General features: G+C 43.8%; 1 protein-coding gene across 5 annotated transcripts in view; it reads right to left on the reverse strand.

Moving 5' to 3' along the window:
• Nucleotides 1-13,519, reverse strand: part of herc2 (HECT and RLD domain containing E3 ubiquitin protein ligase 2) — a 188,683-nt gene that overhangs the window by 153,855 nt on the left and 21,309 nt on the right. For all 5 annotated transcript variants that reach the window (XM_033023263.1, XM_033023264.1, XM_033023265.1 and 2 more), the window contains exons 3-4: nt 13,305-13,439; nt 79-298 (exon numbers count right to left, since the gene is read on the reverse strand). In XM_033023263.1, the coding sequence (XP_032879154.1) occupies nt 79-298; nt 13,305-13,439 (355 nt within the window). The remainder of the gene's footprint in view (nt 1-78; nt 299-13,304; nt 13,440-13,519) is intronic.

Genomic DNA, 13,519 nt, shown 5'->3' on the forward strand with positions numbered 1-13,519 from the left:
AATGTTTTAAATAGAAGCAAAACATGGCATCTTCCTTTGCGATCTTATTGACAAAAGAACATTAGTCTTGAAACATACCTTTTCTTGTCAGAAACAGCTACAGGAACACTCATGGTCTTCAATTTAACATTAGTATGCTCCAGGAGCACACTTCTACTCAGTGCTATGAAGTATCGCTCCAGGACTGCCAATCTCTGTTTCAACCTTATCCCAGAGAGAGTTGAGGCTGCTGCTTGTACAGCTACTGCCTGTTGCTCCTTCACAAGTACATGTAGACACTCTTTCAACTCGCTCACATCTGCAAATAAAATGTATTCGTTGTTACTTTCAATGAATAAAAGAGAAATGGCGCTTTATAACTTCATTCCAATATCAAAAGATTAGCATGAAACATGACGCCAATGCAGAGATCATTCAGCAAAGCTTTTAATATTGTGGCTTTAGTTTAGCGTGGAAACAGGCCCTTCGGCCCACTGAGTGCGGACCATCAGTGATCCCCGCACTCCCAACACAATGCTACACACACTAGGGACAATTTACAATTATACCAAGCCAATTAACCTACAAATATGTACATCTTTGGAGTGTGGAATAATCTCAACCCAACTATAGTTACCCAACCAGATGCAACTAATTTTAAAGTAGCTCTTCCTTCCCAATAACCCTTTCTGGCTTAAGCCCTCCCTTCACCACCTCCAGTTTAAATTCCATTTGGAATATTTTGGAGGACCAAGAAACCAAGTGGGAGGAAACCGGAGATCCCAGAGAAAACCCACAGTCCAGGGGGAGAACGTACAAACTCCCTACAGACAAGCACCCATAGTCAGGATCGAACCCGGGTCTCTGGCACTGTATAGTAGCAATTCCACCACCCTGTCACCCTTCAACAAAGTAACTTCATACATACAAGACACTAACATTAGCAACAGTGAACAAGAAGGATCTACCTGTGACGGCACAGGAAGCGATAACCAGCACAGAAATTTAACAGGAGCTGCATCAAGGCAAGATCTGTTTGGAGGAGCTTATCGTCTCATGGAGATAGCATTTCAAGTCAGAAAGTGGTGCACAGCAAGAGGGAACACTAATTGGTTAAGTTTGGTCAGCTGCGTATTTCCACTACTTTCATAGTTTAATATTTTAAGACAAAATTTAAAAAGGAGATTAATAGCCAATTAGTATTCTTTAATTAAAAATGAGCAATTAAGAGCTTAAGTGTTCAAGACGATTCTTCTGTATTTCATTTACTGTTCAAGAGAAAAGATGTTCTTTATCATAAAATAGAGGAGCCGAGTTGCATGTGGTATATGGTCTGCAGTATGCAGGAATTCCTACCTACTTGGTGACCACATCTACAGGAGGTGCCACCTGTTTGAACAGCTTTGTTTGCTGTGTTTTCAAGTTTTACTGCTTGCTGGGGGCACTTTGGTGATTCCATGATGCCAAGAGTCACCTGGACAACATGCCTTGCAGCTGCGGCTCGACTGCAGTCCGTTTAGCTTTTTTTTTTTTTTGATTTATTTTGTCCCGTTGTTGCAGTGTATTTCGGTTTATTTAGTTGTGTCTGTGTGGGGGGTGGGTGTGGTATGTTTTTTGACTCTTCCTTCAGGTGGGGGGGGGGGGGGGATGTGACCTTTCCTGCTGTATTCCCCGTCTCCGTGTCCGTCTGCGCTGAGGCGTATCGCGGAGCTGGCGGCCTCCAACTGCGACCGACCTCGAGGCTGCGGAGGCAGAGCCAGGACTTAGCAACGCGAGGCTGGCCGACTTCGGGGCTGTGGTTGCGGGGCGACCCAACTTCCGACCCGACTTTGGAGCCTCGGAGGCTCGGCCGCGGACCAATGGACGACATCATCGGGAGCTCGCAGGTCACAGGTGGTGACCTGTTTTTCCGGAGCTCCCGCAACTACAGCTGCGTCCGCTGGATTGGAGGGCGGCAGCTTCGGCAGCTACGACCGCCCCGGGCCGCGGAGTTTGAACCGGCCCGTTTGCGGAGCACAGATTCAGCCGCGGGACTTGCTCACCATCACCCGGCGGGGTCACAACATCGGCGGCCCGGATTGCCTCAGCACAGACGGAGAGCAAAGAGGGAAGAGACAATGACTTTGGGACTTTAAACTGTGTTGAGTGTTTGTTATTTATTCTATGTTATGACCAAAGATTATAGAGGAGCAAGATAGACCACTCCTCGAAAAACGCGTAGTATGACGTGTGTGATTGTCGACGCCATTTTATTGAGCATTTTATTGGGCTGTCATGGCGTCCTCATCTAAATCTTCATCTCACTGCTCCGCTATCAATTGTTCTAATCGTAAATCTAAACGACCAGACCTGTCATTCTTTAGGTTCCCCGATAAAAAAGAAAGGAAAGAAAATATTATTATTATTTTTTGTCGATATTCTGTCGTGAAAATGTTATTTTCTGTTCTCCCATCAACGGCCATTGTGAAACTAGGTTTGTCGGTACATTAGAAAGTTAGTAGACTTATTTTTAATAGATCTTTACTTACCACTATAATAAAGACAATTTTAACACTTCTGTACGTTTTTGGTTTTGTTCTTGTAAGGGATTGGTCTCCAAAATATGGCCCGCGGGACACATTAGGCCCAGTGACCACGAGATTTTTCGAGCTCAGATTCAAGTCCGAGAACGCGGCGGCTGTTACCCGTTATAGCCCTCGAATTGTCGAGACATCACAAGCAAAGATCACAAGCCCGCCGTGAAGAAGGGTGCAATCAAAGATTATACAACTCTGCTCTATCATCTTTGGGTGCAATGGTGGGCCGGGGGGTTTGGCGGCGGCGGTTGCAATCAAAGATACTAGAGGAGCTCTGCTCTATAATCTTTGGTCGGAATGGGACAGCTGAACGTTATAACATGCTATCGTTCCACCCTCCCTCTCCCCCTTCTCCCTCTCCCCCTTCTCCCTCTTCTCCCTCCTCCCCTCTCGATCCCTCTCCCTTCTCTCGATCCCTCTCTCCCCTCTCTTCTCTCGATCCCTCTCTCCCCTCTCTTCTCTCGATCCCTCTCTTCTCTCGAATCCCTCTCTCCCTCTCTTCTCTCGAATCCCTCTCTCCCTCTCGAATCTCTCTCTCCCTCTCTTCTCTCGATCTCTCTCTCTCTCCCTCTCTTCTCTCAATCTCTCTCTCTCCCTTACACTTAAAGAAATGGCGGCCGTGACGTTCCGTCACGTACTACACGTCAGTCCATTGGATTTCGGAGGAGTGGTCTATCTTGCTCTGCTATAAGATCTTTGGTTATGACTGCAGGCTAAACCATTTTGTTGCACTGAAAAGTGCAATGACAATAAATTGAATCCAATCCAATCAATATTTTTAGAGGCGATCGCAGTCAAAATCTTCAAGTTCCTTTGTATAAATATCACCAATAATCAGCCCTGGGCCCACCACAATGAAGCCATGACCAAGAAATGACAATATACCTCGACTTCCTCAGAAGACAAAGGATCTCCAACGGCTCTTTCCAACTTCTACAGAAGCATCAGAGAATGCATCTGATCAGGAAGCATCACAGCTTGGTTTGGCAACAGCTCTGCCCAAGAGTGCAAGATATTGCAGAGATGTAGCCCAGTCCATCACACAAACCAGATCAACTCCATCTACACTATGCGCTGCCTTTGGAATGCAGCCAGCATAATTACGATCTTTTGTTCTTGTGTATGCCTTGATCGTACTCGTTCATAATATTGTTTGTGCGCTATCCAGTCAAATCAAGTTTTTCCTGTATGGAAAATAACCAACATGCGACAAAATAACCAACACCAAGATGGGATGCAGTTAGATACGAAATACGGGACTAATAAGGATTGGAAGGAGACAGGGAGTCAGTGCATTTCACTTGGGAATCATTATCCCAGGCCGGAAAATGATTGAAGTGAATGTTCTCTAGGGGGAAGGGGGAGGGTGGGGAGCTGCCAGACAGGTCCATGGCATCATGGGTTGCTCAGCACTCAATGAGAAAGAGTGAAAGGACGAAAATGATAAAAACTGATAGATGTTCCGACAGCTACGGGTGCAAATGTAGGATGGCGCATTGCCACCCTGGTCCACGGTCGTTTTTAAATAAGGTCGGGGTGGGGTGGTGCAGGGCAAAAGAAAGAGGATTGATAAGGTGGATAGTCACCGTCTTTTTCCCAGGGTAGGAGGTTTAAAGTGAGAGGGGAAAGATTTGAGGCGGACCTGTGGAGTAACTACGTCTACGAAAATGGTGCATTTATAGAGTGGTCTGCCGGGATAAGTAGTAGATGCAACAATTACGATGCTTAAGATACATTTGGACAGGTACGTGGATGCCATGACGCTGCAGGGTGACTTGGATAGGTTGGTTGAGTGGGCAGAAGCATGGTAGCTGCAGTATAATGTGGATAAATGTGAGGTTATCTACTTTGGTGGCAAGAACAGGAAGGCAGATTATTATCTGAATGGTGTCAGATTAGGAGAACGGGGGGAGGTGCAACGGGACCTGGGTGCGCTTGTACATCAGTCACTGAAAGTGAGCATGTGGGTACAGCATGCAGTGAAGAAAGCTAATGGCATGTTGGCCTTCATTGCGAGAGGATTTGAGTTTCAGAGCAAAGAGGTCCTACTGCAGTTGCAGGGAGGGTGAAAGTGGAATTCCAATATAAATTACCATGAGAAAGGATGTAGTATGAGAATTCTTAGCAGGCTCAAAGGTGAATAAAACAGCAGGGCCTAATGTGATCTATCCCAGTCTGCTATAGGAAGGCAAAGGAAAGAATTGCTGGGGCTCCAATTGAAACTTTCAATCTTATTTGGCCATCATAAATGACAAGAGGAAAGCTAATGGATACCTTCATTTAAGAAGGGCAGCTGACCAAACCAAGCATTAACTGGTTGGCAAATTTGACCTCAGTGGTAGGGATACAATAGTTCAAGTTCAAGTGAGTTTATTGTCATGTGTCCCTGTATAGGACAATGAAATTATTGCTTTGCTTAAGCACACAGAAAATAGTAGGCATTTACTACAAAACAGATAAATGTGTCCATATACCATGATATAAATATATACACACATGAATAAATAAACTGGTAAAGTGCAAATAACAGAAAGTGGTTATTAATAATCAGAGTTTTGTCCGAGCCAGGTTTAATAGCCTGATGGCTGTGGGGAAGTAGCTATTCCTGAATCTGGTTGTTGCAGTCTTCAGGCTCCTGTACCTTTTACCTGAAGGTAGCAGGGAGATGAGTGTGTGGCCAGGATGGTGTGGGTCTTTTATGATACTGCCATCCTTTTTGAGGCAGCGACTGCGATAAATCCCCTCGATGGAAGGAAGGTCAGAGCCGATGATGGACTGGGCAGTGTTTACTACTTTTTGTAGTCTTTTCCTCTCCAGGGCGCTCAAATTGCCGAACCAAGCCACGATGCAACCGGTCAGTATGCTCTCGACTGTGCACCTGTAGAAGTTAGAGAGAGTCTTCCTTGACAATCCGACTCTCCGTAATCTTCGTGGCTTTGTTAAATGGAGGTAGTTTGATAATTTGACTGAAACAAGGAGTTACGTCAAGGACAGTAATGCTATCTGTGTCATTTATAAGTCCTTCAGTGAGGCCTTTGACGTGGTCCCATGTGAGAGACTGGTCTAAAATAGAAGAACCTAAAGAATCCAGGGCAAAATGGATCCAATAATGGATTAATAATGCGAGATAGTGTTCGATGGCCAAGGTTGTTTGGTTGATCGGAAGTTTGTGACCAGTGGTATACTGCAGGGATCAGTGCTGAGGCTCTTGCTATTTGGTATATACAGGAACAATCTGATTGTGAAAAGAGGAAGTATAATTAGCAAGTTCACTGGTAACAAAGGTTGGTATTGTTATCAAGAATGATGAAAGTCATCGTTGACAGTAGTACAAAACACATCAGATGGTATTTGGAACTGAGATGAGGAAAAGCAGACACTCGGTCACTTGCCCCACCCCATTTCCTAAGAGGTCTGATGATGCGTGCTCTCTGGCAGGGCCTTCTATATTAAGGATGCTATCTTGGACACATTTAACATATTTAGGCAATAGGTGCAGGAGTAGGCCATTCGGTCCTTCGAGCTAGTTCTGCCTTTCAATGTGATCATGGCTGCTCATCCCCAATCAGTACCACGTTCCTGCCTTCTCCCCATACCCCCTGACTCTGCTATTCTTAAGAGCCCTATCTAGCTCTCTCTTGGAAGCATCCAGAGAACCTGCCTCCACCGCCCTCTGAGGCAGAAACTTCCCTAATATTGACTGCATATCCCATTGTGTAAACTAATTAAATTGGGTGAAATTTGTTAAATACATCAAATAGAATTTAATCCCGAAAAAATGTAGGCAATACATTTTGGGAGGACCAATAAGTCTAGAGTACAAGAAAAAGAGGATCCTAGGAATTACTATGGAACAGAAAGACCCTCCAGGCAGCAGGACAAAAGTGGGTAAGCTAGCAGATAGGATACTTGCCTTCATTATCAAGGGCATGGAATACCAAGAGGGAAAGGTTAGGGAACAAACAATAAAATATTAGGTTGGCATGGAGCTGGAGTGCAGTGTGCAGTTCTGGTCACCGATGAAAGGAAAGATATAACTACCCTGAAATGGGTGAAAAGGAGATTGACCAGGGTGTTACCTGGGATGCAGCATTTCAGCGATGAGCAGACTGGATGTGCTGGGTTTGTCTTCAAGGAGTGGAAGACCAAGGTATAAAAAAATGATGAGAAAATATGATAAGGTAAAGAATAGGAAAGATTTCCATTTAGTCAAGGTGACTATAACCGGAGAGCATTGACTTACTTCAAGAATACGAGATTGAGAGGTAGTTTGAAGAACTTAGAGGGTAGTTGAAATCTGGAACACACTGCTAGAGACTCTGGAGGAGACAAGTGCCCTCACAGTATTTAGACATGCATTTAAAATGTCCCGAAGAACATGAGCAAAGTGCTGCACAATGGCATTAGTACAAATAGGTACTTTTATAGCCAGCACAAACATGGTGGGCTGATGCCACAGGCATGTGCTCTACACATTCTGCCAAAACTCTCTGATCCATCTATTATAATCATAAAGCGAGCTAGAATAACCACTTATTTCACTCATTCACTCCCACAATTTCAGAATTATCATCGCTGGATGTAATCAATCAGTATCATTCCAATAACTGACAGGTCACCACAGGACAAACACTTGCACATCAATCAGTCCAATCACACAAACATAAATATCTGCAAGATCAAATATGATTTCATTAATGAAAATGTTTTCTATCTTTTTGCAAACAAGTCAATGAACGCATGTTCTCAGAGTACCCCACAACTACATTGCATGTGCCTACAAAACCCATCGTTAACAGATAGCACGTCATTGAGCTATACAGCACATAAACAGGCCCTTCAACCCACAATCATGTGCGGCACGGTGGCGCAGAGATAGAGTTGCTGCCTTACAGCGCTTGCAGCACCGGAGACACGCGTTCAAACCCAACTACGGGTGCTGTCTGTATGGAATTTGTATATTCTGCCCGCGACCTGCATGAGTTTTCTCTGAGATCTTTGGTTTCCTCACACACCCCAAAGACGTACAGGTATGTAGGTTAATTGGCTTGGTGTATGTGTAAATTGTCCCTAGTGTGAGTAGAATAACGTTAGTGTGGGATCACTGGTCGGCGCGGACTCGGTAGGCCGAAGGGCCTGGTTCCGCGCTGTATCTCTAAACAAAATTAAATCATGTTGGCATACGAGGCTGTTCCCATTTGCCTGCATTAGGTCCATAGCCCTCAGAACCCATTTTTCCCCCCATATATCTGTTAAAATATCTTTTTAATGTCATAATAGTATCTGTTTTTTTATATTCATCCTGACTCAATCCAAGTCCAGTCCTATCCTATGTGGATAAATGTGAGGTTATCCACTTTGGTAGCAAAAACAAGGTGAATGGGGAAGTGCAATGAGACCTGGGTGTCCTTGTACATCAATCACTGAAAGTAAGCAAGTAGGTACAGCAGGCAGTGAAGAAATCTAATGGCATGTTGGCCATCATAACAAGAGGATTTGAGTATAGGAGCAAAGAGGTCCTTCAGCAGTTGTACAGGGCCCTGGTGAGACCACACCTGGAGTACTGTGCGCAGTTTTGGTCTCCTAATTTGAGGAAGGACATTCTTGCTATTGAGGGAGTGCAGCGTCGGTTCACAAAGATAATTCCCGGGATGGCAGGACTGTCAAATGATGAAAGAATGGAACGACTGGGCTTGAATTCACTGGAATTTAGAAGGATGAGAGGGAATCTTATAGTAACATAAAATTAAGGGATTGGACAAGCTGGATGCAGGAAACATGTTCCCAATGTTGGGGGAGTCCAGAACCAGTGGGCAGAGTTCAAGAATAAGGGGTAGGCCATTTGGAACTGAGATGAGGAAAAACTTTCACCCAGAGAGTTGTGAATTTGTGGAATTCTCTGCCTCGGATGGCAATGGAGGCCAATTCACTGGATGCATGCAAAAGAGAGTTAGAAGAACTCTTAGGGCTAGTGGAATCAAGGGATATAGGGAGAAGGCAGGAACGGGGTACTGATTGTGTATGATCAGCCATGATCACATTGAATGGTGGTGCTGGCTCGAAGGGCCGATTGGCCTATTCCTGCATCTATTTTCTATGCATCCTTCTCCATAACTACTTTAAAACTAATAGAATTATGCTCACCGGTCTCAAAACACTCCCCCACAGACACTCGATCACTTGCCCCAGCCCATTTCCTAAGAGGTCTAATGTTGCGCACTCTCTGGTAAGGCCCCCTATATTAAGGAAGCTATCTTAGCACATATTTAACAAATTCCACCCAATTTAATCAGTTTACACAATGGAATATGCAGTCAATATTAGGGAAGTTTCTGCCTCAGACGGCGGTGGAGGCAGGTTCTCTGGATACTTTCAAGAGAGAGCTAGATAGGGCTCTTAAGAATAGCAGAGTCAGGGGATATGGGGAGAAGGCAGGAACGGGGTACTGATTGGGGATGATCAGCCATGATCACATTGAATAGCGGAGCTGGCTCGAAGGACCGAATGGCCTACTCCTGCACCTATTGTCTATTGTCTATTGAAGTTAAAATCACCCACTAATACTACCAGGGAAATTGAGTTTGGCCTTTTATCCTGATAATGCAATACAAGCTGTATTCCTTTGTACTTACTATAAACAGGTTATAAATATCCCTTTCATATTTGTGCTTAATTATTCATTAAGTTTCTAGGTGATTAAAGGCTCAACCTACTAATCTACTGCCAACCTGCTAAACGTCACCAATGAACTGTCCAAAATAAGCTTCTCCCTGTAAAGCATTTTCCAAATGATTTCCATACATCAGTATTCCAGGCTTGGGTCTGAACTTTCAGTTTTTTTGATCAAAGTTCAAAACTGTTTGTGGAAAATTAAAACAACCTGATCAACAAGTATTAAAAAGAATGTAATTTAAAGCAATGTAATTAAAATTAGGTTAATGGTTTGCCTTGAAAATTACCGATGGTCGCCTTAACCAAAACAGATTCTCACCATCCCCTTTTTAGCCAGAACGTAAATTAACAGAAGTCGATTGCAACTTAAAATACCCCATGCAAATTTTTGCAGGGCCAATAATATGGAGCAGTATGACAGCAATATTTTAACTGGCCTAATCACCCAGGCTGGTCTTGTGCCTCAATTGCACAACAGGCAGCTGCTTATCATCCTCATATTGGAGAACTTCATGTTTACATGAACTAAGCAATGCTCAGGGCACTTACACAGCAAAACAAAATTCAATGAACAGATAGTATCTGACTAAATGAATATCACACCCTTTGCCAGGCAAACATCCATATAAAGGTCCCTCTGTTTAGTTAATTTTGATTATCTAAAGCAAAGGTAAAACATGGAGAGAAAACAGCTAGCATTATGAAGATTCGGTAGAATTTTTATAAAAAACTTTTTCCCCCCAACTTGCATTTCTTGATACATATGCAGAGAAAATCATGATATGAACCACATTCTAGGAACACAACCCCATTACAACCACCCTTATGTAGGCCCCCCGTCGGCCATGACTGACTATGGGTGATGCATCCTAGTTGTTGGCTGCTCCAAACCTCGGGTGGAGCAGCGTCGCTTGTGGCTGAAGGGACCAATGCGGGGAGTGACAGTCTCTGTCACATTTGTGTGTGGTCGCTGGTTTGTCGAAGTTGCTGCGCTCCTTTCTGCGTGCACGCTTGTCTTCCCCCTTTTTGAGATGTTGGTTCAGGATACCTCTCCAAGTTGTGCGGTCAGCTGCAAGGCTCTCGCTGAACTCCACATCGATGTCAAGCACCTTCATATCTCACATCCCCATGACAACCACCCACCACCGTCACATAGGGGTTGCCTATACTCAAACTATGGCCCTATCCGAGCAAGCAATAGATCATGGCCATTAACCCTTAAGAGAATAGAGGCAAAAAGATACATTGCAAAATACATCTGGGATTCAAATTTTATGGCTAGGAAATGTTTATAATATGAACCATTGATTATAATTGTCCCCCAGTCAAGAATCATTTTAGGGTCACCTGTACAGTGGAATAGAACACAGTCCCTACAATAAGACCGAGCAAGCTGTTGATCACAAGGAAAGATTAAAAAATAGCACAACTTTCATTAAAACAAATTTGGTTCATATATCAAAGAGGTTATGATAACGTAAATCTTGAAAAACTATTTATTCCAGTTAAATCACTGCACATGCTTGGATGTAGGGCGGCACAGTGGCACAACGGTAGAATTGCTGCTTTACAGCACCAAACCCAGGTACAATCTTGACTACAGGTGCTGTACGTACAGAGTTTGTACGTTCTCCCAATGACCATGTGGGTTTTCTCCGGGTGTTCTGGTTTCCTCCCACTCTTCAAAGTCGTTCAGGTTTGTATGTTAATTGGCTTCTATAAATTGACCCAAGCGTGTAGGATAGAACTAGCGTACGAGTGATTATTGGCCGGTGTTGACACGGTGGATCTCTAAACTGAACTAAAGTTAATGAAACCCAGGAATGATAATGTACAAGGAGCATTTGAAGGCTCTGGGCATGTACTTGCAGGACTTGAGGGGGATATGCATTGAAACCTACCAGATAATGGTAGGGCAAGATAAAGCTGACTTTGAAAGGATGTTTGAGAGTCTAGAGCCAGAAAGCACAGCCTCCGAATAAAAAGTAGTATCTTTACAATGGAGATGTGGAGGAATTTAGCCAAAGGGTGGTGAATCTGTGGAATTCATTGCCACAGATCATGACAGGAGTCTATGACATGGGTATTTTTAAAGTGAAGATTGATGGGTTTTTGATTAGGAAGGGCGACAAATGTTATGGGGAGAAGGCAGGAGAATAACATTGGAAGAGAAAAATAGTTCAGCCATGATTGGATGGCAGATTAGACTCGATGTGCCTGGTAGCCTAATTCTGCTCCCATGTCTTATGGAAGCAGTGGTACAAAGGCACAAATCCAAGAATCTAAATGAAATTGGAAGGTTCACAGATAATGAGGTAAAACAGATTGAGCAGCGATTATGGCATATCAGGTGGAGCTGAAGAATGTCCTGGATAATGGTCATGGGTAGTAAAAATAGACACAGGCATCTTAAAAAAAACAAACAATTGTATTCTTTACACCAGTCATAACCCAATGGCAACAAGAATGAATCAACCATCATAATCCTTGGTTACAAAGCAGAGTGCTGGATTTTAATACATCAAACACAGAAATCAGTTTCCTGAATCGGTTTAAAAGAAGATAACTTTACAAGTTAAGGGCCTGTCCCACTTACGTGTCCTTGGTCGCGACCTCGTGGTGGCGTTGAGGAGCGACGGTCCTGCAAAGGTCGGGCACGATTTCATGCGTACACACAGCCGTCTGGAGCGAGTGACGTCATTTGAAGATAGACACAAAGCTGGAGTAACTCAGCGAGACCGGCAGCATCTCTGGAGAGAAGCAATGGGTGACGCTTCTTCAGTCTGAAAAGAAAGGTCTTGACCCGAAACGTCACCCATTGCTTCTCTCCAGAGATGCTGCCGGTCCCGCTGAGTTACTCCAGCATTTTGTGTCTATCTTCAATTTTCTTGGCCCCGCTCTGGGAGTAAAAGTGGGGGCGGATCCGGACCGCAACGGCCATGAGCCCCAGGCCGAGTTCGGCGATCGTTTGCCTGCTTCTGCTGCTGTTGAAGGCGAGACGTTGCGTCGCGACAGGATCTTGGGCCTGTCCCACTTTGGCTGTCAGTTCCACGACAGGCCATTGGCGCGCGAAGATTTAGTTCACTACAAAAATTTCGGAGCCCCGGGCGATGTCGCGCACAATTACATACCCCTCCGCGCTTCTAAGTGGGACTGGCCCCGCGCGACCATATGATGCCCGTACGCCTCAACGCGACCGCGATGTCGCGTAATTTGCGTGCCAAGGACGTGTAAGTGGGACAGGCCCTTGATACATCAGATGTGTTAAGTACTGCAATGCTTCCAGTGTCATCAGTTCAGAAACAGTTCTAATGAAGGAAACTGAAAGGATGCAAATTTGGTGAACAATTCTGATCAAGTACGCCTCACTTGCCTGGATTTATGCACTTCTGAAAAGCCTCAAGCAGCTTAACATAATACAAATAAAGCAGCATGCTTAAGTGACACTATCCATCCTGCACTTCCCACTCTCCACTACCAGCACCATGTGGCTGCAGCAGCAAAAGGCTCTTAAAACGCTTCCTAACCTGAAAACACTGATCTCAAAAGGACGTGACCGGCAGTCCTTATCTCATACCAGTCCAGGTCTAAAAACATAGGATCATTTCTTCATCACAAGCTCATCTTATTTGACGCTTTGTAGTTGTACCCAAGGACTACAGTACATCAACAAGACAGTTTACAACTATGCTCTGAAGGCCAAACAGCATGGGCATAAATTGATCAACATGCCAGCAATGCTTACATCTCATGAGTGATTAAAACCCATTATTCTTAATATATTTAGGATAGGTTGAACTTATTACTGAGAACAAATTTTAAAACTGTGTGCACAACCAAATACTATGTCACATGATAGTTTAAATACAATTATCTTTAAATATAAATAGTGACGTTAAATATGAAAGCAATCATAATCTTTAAGAATTTTTATATTAAAAAAGTCAGAAAATTATTACGCTAAGTTGTATGCAAATGCAATGAAAAATCAAAGAAATACCATGGATTGATAACATTACAATGCATGCTTGTAATTTAAGTTTAGAAAACATGTTTTGTAATTCAGGTGATATGTACCTGGCTGCCTGCCCCAAACCCATGATTCAATGATCGACTTGGCTCTATACATGGATGTTGGTGTTTCTTCCTCTTTTTTCTCTTTGTCATTCTGGTCATCCTTCTTTGAGCCAGCCTGAAATTCATTGTTGTCCTCTGGGATAAGAAGAAAAAAAGTTTTTAAGACTCAACAAATCACCACTGTCCTCATCATTATCACAGACATCAATTTTGAT

Source organism: Amblyraja radiata, chromosome 6 (genome assembly GCF_010909765.2).
Source record: "Amblyraja radiata isolate CabotCenter1 chromosome 6, sAmbRad1.1.pri, whole genome shotgun sequence".
Lineage (NCBI taxonomy): Eukaryota > Metazoa > Chordata > Chondrichthyes > Rajiformes > Rajidae > Amblyraja > Amblyraja radiata.